At 37.5% G+C, this 19,954-nt stretch overlaps 1 protein-coding gene across 17 annotated transcripts in view; it reads left to right on the forward strand.

The window, feature by feature from the left end:
- The window catches only part of LOC105227966 (supervillin), a 454,663-nt gene that overhangs the window by 268,936 nt on the left and 165,773 nt on the right, over positions 1 to 19,954 (forward strand). For 11 of the 17 annotated variants that reach the window (XM_049458894.1, XM_049458881.1, XM_049458883.1 and 8 more), the window contains 6 exons: positions 1,252 to 1,706; positions 8,264 to 9,016; positions 9,661 to 10,268; positions 10,343 to 10,433; positions 10,526 to 10,585; positions 14,969 to 17,144. In XM_049458894.1, the coding sequence (XP_049314851.1) occupies positions 1,252 to 1,706; positions 8,264 to 9,016; positions 9,661 to 10,268; positions 10,343 to 10,433; positions 10,526 to 10,585; positions 14,969 to 17,144 (4,143 nt within the window). Of the gene's footprint in view, positions 1 to 1,251; positions 1,707 to 8,263; positions 9,017 to 9,660; positions 10,269 to 10,342; positions 10,434 to 10,525; positions 10,586 to 14,266; positions 14,424 to 14,968; positions 17,145 to 19,954 lie in introns of those variants that run through there. The other 6 variants (XM_049458879.1, XM_049458880.1, XM_049458886.1 and 3 more) reach the window with 6 other exon arrangements.

The following is a 19,954-nucleotide window of genomic DNA, read 5'->3' on the forward strand; positions in this document are numbered from 1 at the left end:
TAAAGCTGCCATACAAACTGACTATCAAAAACAAAATAATTCTTTTTACATCATTTTATATTTCTTTTATTTAAGTTAACGAGTTTTCTTGATCTAAAATAAAATTAATCAAGCTAATATGAAATCAATATTAGAATAAACCTTGTTAAGCTCTATAATAGACTATTAAGATTACGTACTTGAGCATTTCATCACTTGAAGTAACTGTAATTAACCACTTCAATCCATTTTTAAGCCTCTTCACTTTACTACTGGGCACTATTTGCCACTTTTGTTTGCCGCTCATACCGGCTTTCTTCCAATTACCAGTGCCCTTTGCCGCCTTAAAATCCAACTCCAAACAAATTTCGAGTATTTTTCCTTTGCAATTTCAAATGTGATACTCTGCTTTGCCGAAATTTGTATTGGACGGCTTCTTTATGCGCGCGTTTTGATGAATAGCAATAACTGCCAAAATGACAAAAACAATGGTAAACAAAAAGAAAGACACGCATACACGTGCAGGCAGCCGTTATACATACATACATGCATGCAGACGGATATTGCGCGCAACAGCGACTATAATAACAACAACAACACCAAACAAAAGCGACTTTTTAAATAAGCTGTTAAACCTGCTGCTCCGCTGGATGGCTGGTTGGCAGTCTGACTGACTGGCTCTTTGCCTGCTCGCTGAAATAGTTGTTGCCTCAAGACTCTAGAGGAGAGTTTGTTTGTGCGTTGCTGCTTTCTTTATGTGTGTGAGTGTATTTCATAGATACAAATCATGTTTTTTTCTTGTTTTTGTGTTGTTTTTGTTATTTTGAGTCACACTGCGTGCCAATAGAGCGCGCTCCGGCTCACGGCTGACTCGCTGGTGAATGTCGTTGGACGATTTGAACGTGCTTGCCAGTAGCTTAGCGTGCTTGGTAACGTTTAGTTGAGCGACAGACGCAAAATTAGTGCAGAATTTAGTTTTCTAACATAACAGTAATTAATTAAAATAATTTTTGGATTTTTGTTTACGTTTTTTGAAGAGTGTTTCCAAGACGCAAAGAGTTGTTGTGAGTTTGTTTATGAAATTTATAATTTTTAGTATAAATTAGTGCTAAAAGTAGTTGTAAATTGAAAAAAAATAAGAAAAATTTACAAATTTTTTTTTTATTTAAAAAGCGTATGTTCTCAAAAATGCATTTAATTCGTATATCATTCATTAACATGAACTAAATCCAAAAAATCGTATTAAAAGCAACCATCATTCTCGTTCCACAGATTTATAAATCGTCCCAGTCGTACACCGTCACGTGGTCGCAGCGCCAACAGCGCGCACAGTTCACCGCATTCAGCACGCCGCAACAATACCCAACACGCCGACAACTCCACATCCTCATCCTCACCACCAGCCGAATCATCGCATAGTCGGCACCTAACGGCCGCTGCAGCTGGAGACGACTACAGTTTGAGTAATCTAGCGCTGCCGCCAGTCAGCCCGAACGCCAGCACCGTTACCATTGAGGATGTAGGCTCGACCTCCTCTAGCGATCACATTTCCCACATACAATTATCCCCATTACAAATAATGACCAATTCAGCGACACCAGCCACCGAGCTGCGTCCCCCGGCGAACGGCAGCGCTGCGCTCGATGTGGGCGAGGCTCATCCCGCCGATACGGAGGTGAATGCGGAAGCCGGTACGGCCAATTTCGGCGTTCAGGTGGCCATTTCAGGTGAGTTGAAAGTGTTGGACACATTTGTTGTTGTTATTGTTGTTTGTGTTTCACTACTCTTTAACTACTGTTATGTTTATTGTGCACTCGTTTGTTGAAATGTGTTTTTTTTTTGTTGATTTTTTTCATGATTTTCATGTGATTTTTGCATGGATTTTTACTTGTTTTGCATCCTGACGGAATTTTGTGTAATAATTTGTGAGATTGGCTGAAGTCTGCGTTGTTGTTTTAATGTTCAGCTTAAGTGTTTTTAAGTTTTCTTTGATAATTGTTGCATGAAACATTTATTTACTTTTTTGAAATTTTCTTTTCTTTGATTTCGTTTTATTTCTAAGAATTGTTTGGCTTCGTTCATATTTTTTTTTAAATTTCTTTTAGACCTTGTTCTTAATCTTCTTAATGATAATTTTGAAATGTCTTAATAAGTTAAGTGAAATATTACATACTCTCTAATTTGAAGAATCATGTCTTACTTTTTATTTACAACAGCAACATAAACTGTAAACTTTTTTCAGTTTTGTTCTACAAGTTCTCTCACAACTACAGAACAAGAGCACTCTTAAAATTACTTAAAATGAGTTGTTTCAGGATGACAGTCTTATACTTACTCTCTTTGATCATTTATCAATGAAATTACTTACAGATCGATTGCCTAGTATATTACAGCCAACTTCATTTAATCCTTTGTTCCAACACGAGCTTGAGTGTTTCATTTTGAACTATCTTTCCCTCGGTTACACTGTTTTCAGATTGGAACTATGAACGAACCTCTGAACTATACTCTACATATATTAAATTAAACTCAAGAACTCCAACATCAAAATAAGTATCTACTAAGCCTTTATCAAAAAACATAAGAAAACTGGAACTCCGTTCCCACCACAGTCGGGTCTACGCACCCCGAACGGACTTGGATTTTTTTATTCGATCAAGTACTGTCAACTCGGCTGAATTCAGCCGCTACAATAACAACAAGAGAAGACTGAAACTACTCCACAAAAAATATTAGACTCATTAGTTTCCTAAACTATCTCTGCTCATCTCATCATTATATTGCTAATCTATTCTTCCTGGCCTTAAAAATGAGTTTTGGTAGAACTATTGAGCGAGCTCTCACAAAATAGTTTTTATGACATTGTTTCTCCTTCTGAAACTTGGTGAGTCACTAACTGTGAATGAGAGAGGAAGGGAAAGCGATCGCAATGCCTGTCAATCTCGAAGTTCTCAGGGCAGAACCGTGCTCTGCAACATTTTTTGTTTTTTTTTTTGTTTTCAGATTATTTTCTTGAATAAATCTTGGTTCAGGAATCCCGCTTTCTAAAACTTTTCACGAGCGCCAGTTTTCTCTCTTCGCCCCTGATCAGAAAGCTTTGACCTTTGCAGGCAAGAAGTAGTTTGGAGTTACTGGGAAAATTAATGAACTTTTTTTTGAGTTATCCCAAAATAATGCCTTCGTCATGATCACCCATACTATATACTTCAGAACTCACTAAAAATATCAAAAATGAAATGCTTTACAGTTGTTTTTTTATATTCTATATGAAAGACTTTTCCAAAAATACTTAAGGTGTGTAGGGTTCAACCAACAGTTCCTTTTTAAGAAAGGGGTCCTTGGTCATAAGAACATATAGCTTATCTGACTTAATTAGAACCGTTATGAAAAAAAAACAAAGCCAAAATATATCTGTCGGTGAAGTTCATGTTTGCCTCTTATTCTCACCGGTTTCATCGGTTCATAACTTATGTTTTATCAACTCATGCTGCTTTTTATTATACACTTTCTCATTTTTTTCTTTATTTTACTTCATTTGGTTTTTATTTCTACAATTCTATTCGAACTGATTCCACTGTCAAATTCCACTGAAATCATGGCCTGCATATTTTGTAAAGTGATATTTGAGGTTAAGCATGTGTTTATTGATGGTTCAATGAGCATTAAGTTTTTATTAGATATACATTACTGAGTTTCATGCAATTTTTTTTGAGTTAGAGATCAGTAAGTATGGCAAATATTGGTCATGAAAAAATTATTACGATTTTTGATACATTTTATTTATTTGTTAAATTAAAAATTATCGCGGAAGTAATATAAAGTTTTTTTAACCCTTAAGTGGTGCACTGAAAAATTGCATTATTCACAAGACATAGTTTTTTGTCAGTAAATTTTGTATTTCGTTTTTTAAAATTTGGCATCTTAATATACATTCACCTGCTTTTACTTAAAAAAGTCTATGATTTGTTTAGCAATGCTTCAGTCTCATGAAAACAGCTGATCTTTAAAATATCGGCTGTTTAATCAGCTGATTAATTAATTCTATGCTTGACTTTTATATTCACTGTTGGGATTAGTTCACGTCTTTATTTTGGGAAGGATAGCTACTGACAGTTTTGATAAAATTTTTTAGATCCCTTTACAGAACAGACATTCCAGAATTGTTAAAATTATAACTTATTAAAACTTTACAACTGCTTTCAGCTTTCTCCATCGTTATTCAAACTACTATTCGTGATTTACTTTAAGTTTTCCAACTGAACATTTTTCTAATTGGATTTTCTCGGTACTCCGAAGTCTAGAGGCTAATACCTATTTTTTGCGTTGTAGTTTAAACAATTTTTTTTAAGATTATTTTTTTATTTTTTTTATTTTTACATTAAAAATAAAAGATATTAATTAAAATCTAACTGCACGCTATAAATAAAGTTATAAGCAGAAAAATACCATTTTGACTATAAACTTTACAAAAGATCGAACCAATATGAGTTAATCCAAAAATGAACAGCTGGCTCACCATTATGCTCCAACAAAACCAAAAATCATAATAAACACAAATTGCTACGTCTCAAATTGAGTTGTGCTGTCTTCTCTGCGGATTAGTGCCCAGAAGCAATTGTTGTACCGGTTACTTTGTTATTATTATTGTATTTTTTCCTAAATATATAGTTAATAGAGAAAGAGTAGCAGGGTGCTGGCCACTTGACACTTGCCTGAGGTGTGTGTCACTACTTTGCTAACATACATACATACATACGTACATACACTACCGTACCAATTATTTTGCTTGTAACTATTTAGCTGGCTGTTGGCTGTAAGTAGCTTGCCACAGAAAAGTGTGAAGTCAACAAACGCTTTTGGGTGATTTTAACAAATTATAACGGCTCTCTACTCTCATAGACTCTATTTAGCGAGTATGTGTGTGTGTGCTTTTGTATAGCCGTGAGGCCAACTGCAGCTGGAGAAATTTAATTTTTTTATTATTTTGTTTTGTTGTTGCTCAAATGCTTTACTTAAAGGTGGCTCGCAGCTGGCACAGCTTTTTTTTTGATTTTTGTTTTTGTTTTTTTCTTTAGTATTTAGTATAGTCGTATGCATTTCCATTTGAGTTACAATTGTCATTTATTATTATTTTTATTTAAATACATTTCACTTTTGAGTTGTTCGCCCTGAATGCCTCCACACATATGTATACATATGTTTTCTAATTCATTTTAATGATGCATAAAATTTACATCCAAACAAAACAAACAATTGGCCGCAACTGTCGCCAGCAGACAATTGTTTGGCCTACAGTATGTACATATGTACATACATACAGATGTGCATTGTGATCAAAGTGCAACTTTTTAAGCTCTGCTTTCTACTATGCACTTTTTTTGACCCGCACTCAAGTTCATACCTACAAATTTATGCATTTATCACTACTCTTGAGATTATTGGTGCTTCAAAATATTGTCGAAGTTCAACTGACAGTTGGTAATAAAACCATACATGCAAAAATAGAAATTCAATCATTTTGTGAGCTTTTGCCAAAGCTTTCTTATTGGGCGAAAGCTTTCAGATTGTATGAAAGCTTTCGTATTGCTTAATTTTCGATTTTCGATATATCAAATATCGATAATTTAATTTTTAAAATATCGATATATGTACATATCTCGCTAAAATAAATTGAAATTTAAGTATTTAAAAGTTAAAAATTTCTGACTCCATAATAAAATATCTATGAATAGCTTAAATGATTAATCAAAAAATATCATATTGAAAAAATCGTTACTGTTTAGGTTACATAGAAAGAATGTTTATATTTTCAGAAATATCGATTACAAAATATGTATTATTTCGATATATAACATTTCGATAATGTTATGTTTAAAATATCGGGACGTATGCCCAAAGTAAATTAAAATGCCAATATTAAATAAATAAAGAATAAATCATTTCTGCCTTTGTAAAAAAATATCGATAACTTAAATGATTCATTAAAAATATCTTATTTGAAAAAATCGGTATCGGTTCGTTTAGGTTCCAAAGATTTTCGATTACATATGCATATTATCGATATCCGATATATCAAATATCAATAAATTGCTTTTTAAAATATCAATATATCGCTAAAATAAACTAAAATTTCAATTTTTAAGATACTAATTTCTAAATTTGCAATAAAATATTAATATAATATATTTATCGATTAATTAAAGAATATCATATTGGAAAATATGTATATCGATACTGCTAATTTGGGTTCCAAAAAGTGTAATTATCGATTACAATATATTTGTTATCGATTCTCGTTGTATCAAATATCGATAATTTTATGTTTAGAATATATCGATATATTAAACTAAAAACAATTCAAATCTAAAGTTTTAAAAATCTGACTCAGTAATAAAGTATCGATATTTTAGAAGATTGGTCAAAAATTGGTATACTTAAAAAAAAGAATGAGTATCGATACTGATATTTTGGGTTCCAAAAATATACTGAATATCTCAACTTTATGAATGTGGTTCTACGGTTCTTTTCGTTTTTTTATTTTCATTTACCGTGAATCTATTTTTTTTGGGTCACCATATTTAAAATATCAATTTCTTTAAAATCACCTTTTGGGTTTAAGTATGTACTTTTCTTACTCATTATATTTAATTGTCATCTTTCTTTTCGTTCGCTGCTTAAAAGAGTTCGTAGGTCAGTAGATAGTGAAATAGACTTTTCTTTGGCATACTTTTGCTTCATTACCTTTTCTGCTCAGTTTCTTGCCTATGACTGTTTGTTTCTTGCAGCTTCTTTTTTTCTTTGTTTTCAAACCCCAATTTCGTTAATTATTTATAATGTGATATTCGTTAATTATCTCTTCACTGAATTCCTTTTGCCATTTATTGCATTAGGAAACTTGCATATTAACTATATACCCTTCAGCTTTATTTGCAAACGCTTCTAAATTATCCGATGATTATTTCAGTTAATTATTCATAATGTCATCGACTACAGGGTTCATTGATTTGCTTAATAGCTTTTTACTAAAATTTGTCTTAAGTAAGTTTCTTGTAATTGTTTTGCAAATAAAGAAATTCTAACCTCAATACGCTTTGCAAATCGAAAGTCATTAGTTCAAATCAGTGGAATGCAGCTAAAGTTAATTAAATTTAAAAGGTTACTGAGCTACATTAGGAGATTCACTAATAATCAAGCACTCACCCTAATTTTTATTTCTTTGTTCCGTTGAACTTAAAACTTCGCGCGAATATTAACAGACTCTGTGGCCTCACTCACTTAGATACCTGTAACTCCAAAAATATTTGAAATATTCATTTAATTTTGGAGTGTTATTTTTAAAGGGTATAATCTAACGAAGCATGAAAAATAGGTTAAAAAAAAGCGTGTATATTGGGTTTAGAAGATGTATTATCGATTTTCGATATATCAAAGATCGATCAATTTATTTTTAAATATGGAAATATCTCGCTATATGAAAATAAATTGAAATAGGTTCTAAAAAAATATTATCGATTTCAGATTACGTATTATCGATTTTCGATATATCAAATATCGATAAATTTATTTCTAAAATATCGATATATCTCGCCATATGAAAAGATAGGTTCGAAAAAAGAGTGAATATCGATTTTGGAATATGTATTATCGATTTTCGATATATCAAATATCGATAAAAAAAATTTAAGTATCGAAATAATCGAAAATAGGTTCCAAAAAAAGATGATCGATTTTAGAATATATGTTATCGATTTTCGATATATTACATATCGATTTTCGATATATTACTTATCGATAAATTTCTTTTTAAAATATCGATATAACTCGCTAAAATAAACTAAAATTTAAAAAATAAAAAATATTTTTTTTTTTTAATTTCACATTAGGTGTGCTCCCCAATCTATCTTACGATTTTATACCGTTATTTGAGATTTTAGTGATTGATATTTGTTAACGGCAGTTAAATTAAGCGACCTTCAGTTTTTTCACTCGTGGTATCTATCTTTTGTTACATATATTTATACCTAAATGTAATATATTTCTATAAATTGTTTTCTAAAATCTTCGAAAAATTTCGAACTCTATGAATTGTCAACAATTCCACACAATATTTCACATTTACCGCAATTTAACCATATTTCTCTAATCTCTACATTTAAATTCTCTGCACTGCTCTCTAACTTGGATTGCTCTATTGACTTGCCATATAATGTCATACCATGCAATGCTCTGCCTTGCCATGCTATGCTATGTTACGTCACGCACCCACATTCACATGCCCACACAGCAGCGGAAGCTTTGCGCCAACGCAAATACGATGTCCATACACATAAATCTCCACATAAAAGTCCTTCCAAAACCAACACACGAACCATTACGACAACAAGCACCACGCCCACAATTACAAGTGTCGACGTTACGAATAGGTCGTCGGCGACAATTGTAAATCAGCGCGACCAACAACAACAGCAATCACTACAATACAACAATAAAAGCAACTACATTAGCACGAATGCCAACCACAACAGCGCGAGCACCGCTTGTACACATAACAGTAATAGTTGCCACAACAGTTACGCCATGCCCACTGAGACATTTTTGCTTAAACAAAAAGCGGCAATGCTCGCCGCAAGCAGCGCCAATACCAACAACAGCAACACCGGCGCTACAGTGGTTGTGAAAAAGAAACCGTTATCGCCGCTACAAATCATTGCATTGCCACACAATGCAACCCTGGCCACACTATCCCATCCAAACGGCACTGCCACAGCGACAACAACGTTAACAGCAACAACAGCGCATCAGCTGAGTCACCAACATAACGCGCAACAACATCACACAGATGTTGGCGTCCATCGACAACAACAACAACAACTACAAACGGCACATATGACACAAACGCTGCAGCAGCGGCGTCCAAGTCCACTTTTAGGCGCACCGCTCTCACCCTTCGCCGCAGCGCGCTCATCGCTGTCGCCATGCGCGTCGCCACATTATGTGCGTCCGACGAAAGCGTCGCGCCTGCGGGCAGCCGCCTTGGGTGAGTTGACCCCTGAACCACCATGCAAAGTGTGTCCCCCGCGCGCTCGTGTAGCGTTCGAATTGGTTGTAGATATGTGTAAATAAGTGGTAGCATACATTTAGGTGTAGCGGACAAAGTATGCTTTGTTGTTAGTGCTCATAACTCATAAATGACTCACAGCGCCTGTAAATATGCTTTGCTTATGAGTAATGCGAATTAACACACACATCTCGCAAGTCATTCACCCATAATACATATTTATATATCATTTAACCAACAGTGACTAGTTGATTACACCCTGCCACAGCAATAACAAAAATAACAATTCGTTTAAGCAATCATTGTAAGCGCCTAACAATAGGCTACGTGAAATTATAACAAACCAAAAATGCGTTACCATTGTGCTAATCAACCACACTCTACCAGGCAATAAACCATTAATCATGCATAATTGTTGTGAGGCGCGTGTCACATAACAGCTTAACACCACAGCTTTTGAACCGCCTAATAGAATTGCTCCAACAATTTTTTTTGTCTAACTTATTTCCTACTCTATCCCGTAGATATAAGCATGTTTGAGCCTAATTCGACGCTACTAACCGACCAACTCACCACCCTCTTCCATTCCTTTCTCTCTCTCTCTTTCTCTTTACATTGTATAGATAAGAAAAAATGCGAAGACGAAACCATTCAACGTCCACGCTCGCCATGCTACGGCTCACCGCTGACATCACCACGTCCAGCCGCATCACCAAAGCATCAATCGCCGCGCCTCTCGACGAGCTCATCATCGGACAATCCACGTCCAACCACCGCCGACTCGGAAAGTGATACAAAATTGGCGCAAAACTCAGCGCTTACCGTAAAGCAACGTCTCACATCGACCTCCTCCAATGAGTCACCAACCACCAACAAGAAGTTGGTACCCTCAGTTTCCGTATCGGTTAAACAGAATCTCAGCGAATTGCAATTTAATGGTGGTCCTAAGAAAACAAGCTCTTCAAAATTGAAGAAACCACGCACGCAGACCGCAACGCCCGCGGCAGCCACTGAGTGCACTGCCAAATTCACACGCTCGGCGGGTCGCTTATCCACAGCCGAAGAGTCAGATACGCATGTGCTAGCGAACAAGGCGTCTAAACCGCTGCCGCGTCCACGCACGTCCACCACCATAAAATCGAGCAAATCGAAATCGACAAATGATCTGAAACCGGCGAGCAGCGATAGCTCACCCGGCAAAGCGGAGCTGAGCCCGGTTAATGGTGTAACTGTGAGTAGTTGTTGTAATTTATATTATATGTTTTTTCAATATATTTTTAACGAAAAATATGTTTTCTTTTGCAGCCTGCGAGTACCTTGGAGGATCGCGATAAATCATCGAAACGAAAATCGAATTTGAATCGTTCGCTCAACGAAGAGGCCACCGTCGATAGTGGTGAGTTGCTGTGTACGATGCGCTTACTTATTTTATATATATGTATGAAATCGGATGAAATGGAATTATATCATTTTCATCTTTTCTTATAGTAATCAATCTGAAATATCTGCTGCTAACCGCAAAAATAAGGAAAAATAAGCTATTTTTAAGTATGTATTGACACATAGCGTTCGCAAAGAATTCTTCACTCAGCCAGCACAACAAACAATTGCCGCAATCGTTTACGTACAAAATGCGAAGCAAACCAACACACGAATTGCAAACAAGATTTTTCAGCAAAAGTTATAACTTTTTCAAAAGCTAGATAGTTATAAGAGACCAGAACCTAACTTACTTACAAGTATCTTGAATTCTTTCTATATTGAACGTACTCATCGGTAGTTTATAGTTGAGACGAGTTGTTGTCTGTTATCACTGAAGATTTGGGGCACAATAGACCTAAGATCGCGGTACAGTACTCATCTATTTATCTCATCACTGAATATTTATTATATTCTAGTTCTTAAACGACACTGTCAGAGACTGGAAACTGTCCCTCGTATCTATAAAAGTCTTTGTCGATTCAAATGCTTAACTTTTCTTGACTTTATCGTTACTAAACTGAGGAATCCTGTTTCGTTCGTCGTTCTTATTTGGATCAATTTACATTTTTATATACCTAGTAGAAATATCCATATATCTTCGACTTCAAAATACTTTATTTTGGATTAGTACAAGCGAGAAAATGACATGTTTCATTAAACTTAAAATTAGTTGATCCATAAATGACGCTTCTGTCTTATGCCTAATACAGACTTGACTGAATTTTCTTCAAATGATTGGAAGATGAACATTCTTATACCCAGAACGGGGTATATTAAGACTTCACGAAGTGGCGAAATATCATAGACCCTACATAGAAGTAATCAGCGTGACGAGTTAAGTCGATTTAACCATTTCCGTCTGTCTGTTCGACTGCCTTACCCGAACCAGCTCCTTAATTTTTGAGATATCAAACTGAAATTTTACATCGGACCACTATAGCATAGCATGTCATACAAACTGAAACGTCTAAATTAAATCCTTTTAGGGAAATTTTTTTTTTTTGACAGATATAATGAATTATTATTGTAGGCAACCATATAAAATCCGATCGGTCCTACTACAGCACGTTTCTTATTTGTGATGGGTATTATAGCTTCGGCCATCATCTAGTAGATTTTTGTATATGTGGTCCTTTGGATCATAAGAAATTCACAATAAAGCTCTTATAGAGTCCTTTCCTATTACGTAGTCCCTTCATTTGGTTACCATGAAATCTATTTGAACTCTTTGCCCTCAGTAAGACTAGTCTCTCCCATGTTGTAGGGTTTCTAACGAGCCATTGTCCTATTGGCGTCCACGCAGTAAGGCTGGGTATCCTACCAGACGCCATCTGCAGAAGCTGTATGAAAGATGATGAAATAAATACTTCCTTTTTGACTGTCGCGCATTTGGGAGGTCAATACTTAAATAGTTACTTGGGTGCGCATACCATCAGACATCCTACCGAACTGGCGGGAATGAAAATTAAACCTCTGTGCAAATTAGTATTGGCTACTAAGCGTTTTCCTAATTTATCGTTCGAACACATGAGTTCTGCTTTTCTATGGCACAAAGGACTACATAAAGTATGAACTTTAATCCGCCATCTAACCTAACCATGAAATCTAAAGTCTCTCAAAACATCAGTTTTTTAAATTATTTAAGCAAAATAATATAAGATTAAAAATCTGTGTTGTGAAGACAACGGTCTGTCGGCAGTTATTGGTTAAAGTCATTTACTCCGCCTCTCTACTTATTTACTGCGGCAGCGGTCGGCCATTAAACAAATTTTAGAAAATCTTGCAGCCAATTGGGAAAAGATATAACTTTTAGACGCTTCCATTTATTCAACAAGCTTCTTTTCTAAGGCTTCAATATACCAGTCCACAGGCGATCTCCGATCAGCCTAGCCTAACCTTAAAGCGGACATGCTTCAAATTAATATTGGAAAAAAAGCCAAAAACCATTAAGTCTTTTCTAAGGGTACACGGAATCTTATATAATACATATTAACCGTAAAATTGTTCATAAAATCATCAATGTAAGGACTGACTGCCTTTTGTGGCGTGTCTTTTCGAAAAACTTGGAATGTAATTGTTTCAACCAAAAAATTTCCACCGTCAAACGAAGCTTTTGGTGATGATCAAAGCCCATATCTCTTTATAATACTAATAAAATTCGAAACAGGTAGTCATAGAGTATAATTGAACCTGCTTGACTGGGAAGTAAGGCCAATGTTGTTTCCCTAAACGATATCTTACTGATAAAATCCTCTATAGTCTAGCAAATAACAGAGTTATTGCTGCAAAACCTCAATGAGGAAAATTTAAAGTCAAAGTGGACTGATCATACTGTTCCACGACAGTCGGTTATACCTGTAGTTACATGGAAACATCACGGCATTTTTTTCCGGCGATGAATTGTCAACTTGAAGGCATTCCGCGAAAAAATTTAGTACATTTTTCCTTTACATGAGCAGTGTGAATAAAGGTTAGGCATTTTAATTAGAAAAAAAAAACATAAACTAGTCCACTTGAAGAACTTGAGAACTTGTTCGAAGACCCGCCGCGAGTCATAGTTGTCGGATGACATTCATTTATTTCTTTTTAAAAACTAACGCAGTCACGAAACCTACACTGATGAAAAAAATCATTTTGAGTTCATTGACACATAAAAATTGCTATTCTCTTGAATGTAGGCATTAATTAAATATATTTTTACACATATAAATGAGTTCTATGACCGCCAATTAACTTTCTACTGATGTCAATGAACCATATTATTACGCAATTTTCACAACAGCCGGTTTTACGTTACCGGAATTGACCCAAAATTTATCCGGTCAGGGGGTGTACTTTCAGAGATTAGCAGAAGGAGACCCATATTATTATTTTTTATTATTTATTGTTATTATTTTTTCTTTGTTTATTATTATTATTTTTTTAATATATATTTTTTTTTTTTATTTAATATTATTTTTTTATTCTTCATTATAACTCTTTTCGCGTCCTTATGCACTTGACAGGTGCGAATAAGCCACCCTCAATCTCTTAATTAACCTCACTTTAGAAAATTACATAAAAACTATACTTTAGTGCGTGTAGAATATAATTGGCGGCTTCGCTCATAATACGAATACATAGCAATGCCATGACATGCCACGCAAAAAATCCAACACATTTCATTATTCTATATAGAAAATAATTGCGTTGCCGCCTGTCCAACTAATGGCTGCCGATGATGATGATGATTATTATTATGCCGCTGTCGTTGGCTGACTGGCTGGCTCTGCGGCTCAACGCAGTCAACTGACAACGCGCATTGGTTTTGGTTCAATAATTCCAAGCGCCCAACTGGCACATTCCACATTAGGCCAATGCCATTTTCACACCCTTTACGCCACCAGCCAGCCAGCCAGCAACCCCACCATGAACTTGCGCCCACAAGCGCCCACCTCTGAAAAAATATGCCTCGCCAAATTACCATAAAAAGCTCGACAATTTTCCTATGAATAATTTCGTTCGATATGACCACAAACATATATATGTATATGTATGTACATATGTGGCGCTTACATATATAATAATTATTTGACTGCTGCTATGCGTGCAACATTTTAGATATAATAGCTTAGTGGTTGGTAATCGCAGAATTTATGTGTCAATACGCTTCGGTACGCACGGCAATATTTCACGTCTGCGGCGAAATTCTCCATTAAAAATTTATTCTGTCTGCGCGTGTTGTGTTAAAGCGCCGCCTTAACGCGCGTCGTGCACAAAAATATGCTACAATTAAATAGAGCTGAAAAATATGTGCGACATTTGCATTTGCGCTCGTTTATCCTGTGTCAATCCTGTGATCGCTTCTCGGTACTAACACGGTACACTTGTGTTGAATATGTTGTGCTTTGTGACGGTTTCGCATGTGAGTTTGCATAGAGAATACTAACACGTTTTTGGATTGCAAAATTTGTGTTGAAGTTCAACGGTGCTATGCGCTTTTTCGTTATGTTATTGTAATTTTATGAAATTCTAACGTCAAATCGACACTCATAATCTAATACCAAACAGTGTTTTTAAGCATTATTTAATTAATTTTATTTATTATATAAATGGGACAGCATTGCGCTAAGGATCGTTGAGTGAAAAAGTGACCGAAATGAAATTAAGAACAAACAGCTGAGTTTCAAGCAGAGTTGAGAGCGAGAGAGAGAGAGAGAGAGTGAAAAAAGTCCGCAGTGATTTTTTCCTGTTTTCTACAAGCGCTCAAGGCCACTAAACTTTAGCGCTATATGGAATTCACAAAATTTCTGGGTCACTACTAAAACTCTACCTTCAAAACTCATGCGCGCTCTCGTTCAAAACACGCGCCTCTCATTCAACGCCTTCGTAATGTTGTTCCTTACATTAGCCATTTGTAATTTTACTCTCCTATACCGCACTTACTAAACAAATACCTTCCTCTTGCAGATGACTCCTTAGCAGCGCGTCGTCGTCGTCGCCGCGAGCTCGGCATGGTGCGTCAACTCGTGCCACCCGATGATCCAGTGCTACGTGAAATGCTATCACCACGTCAAAACAAAACCGACACGTCAGCCAAAAATTTGGCGAGTCACAAACCGCCACAACACAACGAATTGGCCTATCACATGGAGATCGCGCGTCGCGGTTGGGATCTAGTCAATCCGAGCGTTAGCAATCGTGCGCGCTCCGAAACGGCTAGTCCAAAATATGAACTACACGCACGTGAAAGCTTAATTCGCGAGCGACCGAGCAGCAATCGTTTAGCACGCCGCAGCGATACATTGCATCTGGGCGAATTGCGCAAGTTGCGCTCGAACGATGTCAATCGGAAGGTAAACGAGCGTACAAAAACCGATTTGGCCGAGATTAAGAAGATCGCCGAACAGGCGAATGTCGAAATGGCCATGATGGCTTCAGGCATCGCCGCAGAACTAGCCGCACAGGCTGTACGTGGCGGGGAGGATTACATCAGTAATGATTTGGAAGGCAGAGATAGCAGTGAGTGTGTTGTGGAGCTGGCAACACCGGCACGTTACGGCATCGGTAGTCGTCAACAGGCGTTAACGCCACCGCCAGCACCATCGTACACGGAATTAGAGGTGGCCGCCGAAGCGAAGGAGCGTGATCCATCACCAGCTAAACATGCCACATTCGTGCAGGAAGAGCGCATCTACTACGAACCGGAAGCTGACGAACAGGTGGCTAAGTCCATCTCGAATACCACAATGTCTGGCGGCATATTGCGACAGCGTATATTGAAAGCGCGTAGCATGGAACGTGATGCTGGTCACGAACCGCCAAAACTTTCGCCCATATTACGGCGCCGAAGCACAGATGATCCCACATATATACCGGTGCCGACTGGTCCCGCTGGCGTGTACTCGACATCGCCATCCACATCGACACACAATCACATTGTTTCGATACTCAAGAAGAAGGATCATATTGCGGGCGAGTCCAGTTCGGCCTCGAGCAACGCTTCGCCGGTGACATTTTCCGCTAACGTAGTCGATACACCGACTTCGAAACAGAAACGTGCCGGCATACTTAAGAAACGCTCGAGTCTGGACGAGTCGCGCTATTACTCGCGCTCACATTCGCCCGACGAGCGCAGCATACTTATTAAATCGGCGCGTCGCAATTCACTAGAGGAGACTGCCGGCTTACAGCAACAGCAACAACATGGCATACTCAAACAGAGCAGCTATGAGAGTAGCAAAAGCGATGGTTGTCCCTCCGCCACTGAACCACATCCGCATGGTATATTGAAGAAGAAAGATTCTACCTCGACACCTTCCGATGGTGGCACACATGCCCCGAAACATGTTTCGATCTCACAAGCTGTGAAAATGGCCGCGGCCGAATTGGGTCGCGAGACGGCCGACAATCAAGCGTTAGCCGGCGGCGAACACGATGAAAGCGGCTACACACCCAGCAATGAAGAATATGAAATCCGCCCAATACTCAAATTGGAAAGTATTTCCAGCGATGATGCTATGCGTCCACCTAAACCGATCTTAAAGAAGAAGTCGTCTGGTGACTCGGATGAATACGAAATACGTCCCATATTAAAGACATCGCGTAAGAGCAGCCGCGAAGAGTTCGATTTGGGCGGCGCAATCAGCGAAGATGGCCGTCATTACAGCGAACCGCCACCACCGATTGTACGTCCCATTTTAAAGACTGACTCACCGTCGAAACGACGTTCGTTGGGTGGTGAAGAGCTCGAACCCGATGTTTTCAGCGCTGAACAAGTCAGTGGCCAATCACCAAGTTTACTCAAACGGCGTACACGCTCTTTGGAACGTCAGGAGGCGCCCGTGGTGGATTTGGCGGCTGCATTGAATGCCATTGCCACATCACAAGCCGCACCTGTGGAGTTTGTGACCACGCCGATCACAACCGGTGGCAGCATTTCGGTTGCGGAGCGTATAAAAAATATGGAAATGTTCCTAAGCAGTAACGGTACCTCACCGTCTACACCGGTGGATGGCAACACTAGTTGGGAATCGCCTTTGCAGTCGGGCGTCACACCGAAATTGTTCAAACCGAGCGCCATACGTCGCGATATGTACCGCGATCGCTACAAGACGCAACCGATAACGAATGATGAAAAATTACAGTAAGTACAATAAAAACTTCATTATATAATCGTTTCGTTCGTTTAAAATAATGGCTTATAATGATTTTCGGCTGGCTCAGACTGATTTTGTGAGCATTTTTTTTGGTTTTTGTGGATAATTAAATATTGTAAAGGGTGATCCATTTCGATATTTCCTACTTCAAATTTAATAAGGAATGTTTACTATCATTCGAAAGAACATTCTTTGGTTACGTCTCAGTGGGTCCATCCGTTGAGCCCAATTTTTGGATGATTTGTTCGAGCATTTTGACTGGTAACTGGCAAATGACGCGCTTGATGTTTTGCTCCAAATCGAAACCGGATTGGCCGCATAGACTTTAGACTTTACATATCTCCACATGAAGAAGTCTAACGGCGTGATATCACACGATCTTGGTGGCCAATCGAACGTCTCAAAAGGTGAAATTATTTGCTCACCGAAGTATTGGATCTTCTTGGAACTTTTCAAGAACCCATGATAGAGGTCGAGTGGCTTCAGTTCTTGGCCCAAGTCGTTCCATACGTCAGTCCGAATTACTGGGAATGGCGCTGAATTAACTCTCCACGGTCTTCATGTACCTACCGGAGAACCAATATTTTTGATTGAATAAAAGATCGGATGAATTTCCTAATTGGTAGATCAATATTTTTCCGCTTTCATTTCTTCAATCAATCGGCTGTAAATTAAATTTTTCCTTTGATAATTTTTTTCACTGAATTTTGGTAGTTGCCACTTTTTTCAATATCACTGTTCAACCAACTTTCGTCTTCTTCGCAATTTCGTAAAATATTATGTGTGCAAGGAAGTGAGCTGAAAATTTGGCAAGTTTCCAGCATTGCTTGCGTCTTCTATTCTTCAAAATATCTTCCACATATCTTCTGCTCTCGCCTCAGTGTGCTCTCACTAGCTCTATTTCTGATTTGTGTTGCTAGTAAAATATTTGCCGGATTTATTTTTAAATATACTTAAATGGTGAGATTTTCACAGTTACGAATAAGACACAGCTGTCACAGCAATGAATCTCAATTGTGTACACTGAAAAAAATATGTAGTGAAAATGTCTATATTTATATCAGTTCGTACATACATACTTATGTATACTCTTCGGCTTGTCTTTTTGTTTTTCGTTTTGAAGTAATTAGCATTTATTTTGAGCAGAAATGGCTCTAGTCATTCGACAGTGCTTTTTCATGCGAAAGCCTCGTTGTAATAAATTCAGATTTTGCATCTTTTCAACTATTAATTAATATTTAGAATGTTGCAGTATATTTGCAAGATATATTTTTATAAAATTTGGTTCATACTTTCGTAAGGTTTTAGCCATGTAAGTAGCCAGCCTTACAGGAAAGCCAATAAGGCCACATATGCCTCAGATATGAAGGTATAAAGTTCTTTAGATACCGATAACATCAAAAAAAATTATAGGGATATTCACTATTCACTTCAAGAGGGGTTTACTCGCTTACTTAGTAGTCACATGTTTCCGTTCGGACCCTTTATCTGGATATATAATTTGATTCACCAGACCTTGTAAAATTACAAAGCAAAGAAATTAAATTTCTTACCCAAACACTTCCCTCCCCACGGGTCGTATTCATACCAAAGACGGGCAAACCAGTCCCCTTTAATCGTAACACTATGGACCGTTGATTTCTAACATCATTCCTTTTGAAAACATTCGGAAAGATTCTAGAAGTCTACATAAGAGATAAGCTTCGTACACACATCATTCCTATAGGAAGGGTTGGATCCACTGAGACCGCACTTCAGTAGCTAACCTCAAATATAGATGATTGGAGCGCTTCACTAATGTAAGAAGATGCTGGAGTCTGCATGAGACACCTCCCCTGCCTTCATGCATTGGTATTACACAGCGGTAAACAATGTCATATAGAAAACCGTTGGAGTGACTACAGCTGTAGTAGAAAGGTAACTCAACCTACCACCAGTCAATATTGAAGAGAAAAGCTCCGCAGCGACATTAGCTAGATGATTAACGGCGTTAGGTGAATTTTCCACAAGAAACTTCGGACATAACTCGATATGCAGATTATTAGTGGATAAAATAGAAAACATGCTGTTACGTTTTATTTGGGAGAGAATGTTTCAAATCAAATCATATTAAACGAGCGTGAGTGGCGCAGGATTATTCGACTCTCTAGGGAAACTTGCAACATCTGCTTAGACGGAACAGAACTGACTAATACCGGCATCTCTTGATCGGACTCACATCTCAAACAACCTTTCAAGCTTCTGGAAAACTGTAGTATCTTCCACACGGAAGTCTTTGTGGTTAGAGAAGCTACTTAGTTAGCTAACAAAACAAGTAATAAGATAAAGAAGATCAATGCACACGTTGATCGCCAAGCGGTAATTAAGGCAATAATCTCATATTGTATTAGGTAAAAGAATATCCGAAACAGTACTGAAAATACGCAAGTCGTTAATAACGATACCCAATGAAATATCTGAAAGGGTTGACATACGAATCAAGGTGAGAAGTAAGACATAAGGACATGCAGGAGCGCCAAGATTATGTGCAAAACCGCGAAGAAAATCATACATTTTTACACATACGGTTCCGAAAAGACTGCGTGACAGTCCTTGGCCTAATGACAGGTCAGAAGTTGCTGGCAACACATGCGAGTCGGATGGACATTAGTAACGATGATACTACTGTGTGCAAAAAAAAGTAAATAGTTATTCTTCTGTCGTCCCCCTCAAAGTAATCCCCCCCGTGGTGAAAATCAAGGCGTTCTCGACCCTCTTTGAATAATTTGTACCAAGTAAAAAGACTTGCTCGCGACAG

The sequence above is a fragment of the Bactrocera dorsalis genome, chromosome 5, assembly GCF_023373825.1.
Source record: "Bactrocera dorsalis isolate Fly_Bdor chromosome 5, ASM2337382v1, whole genome shotgun sequence".
Classification (NCBI taxonomy): Eukaryota; Metazoa; Arthropoda; class Insecta; order Diptera; family Tephritidae; genus Bactrocera; species Bactrocera dorsalis.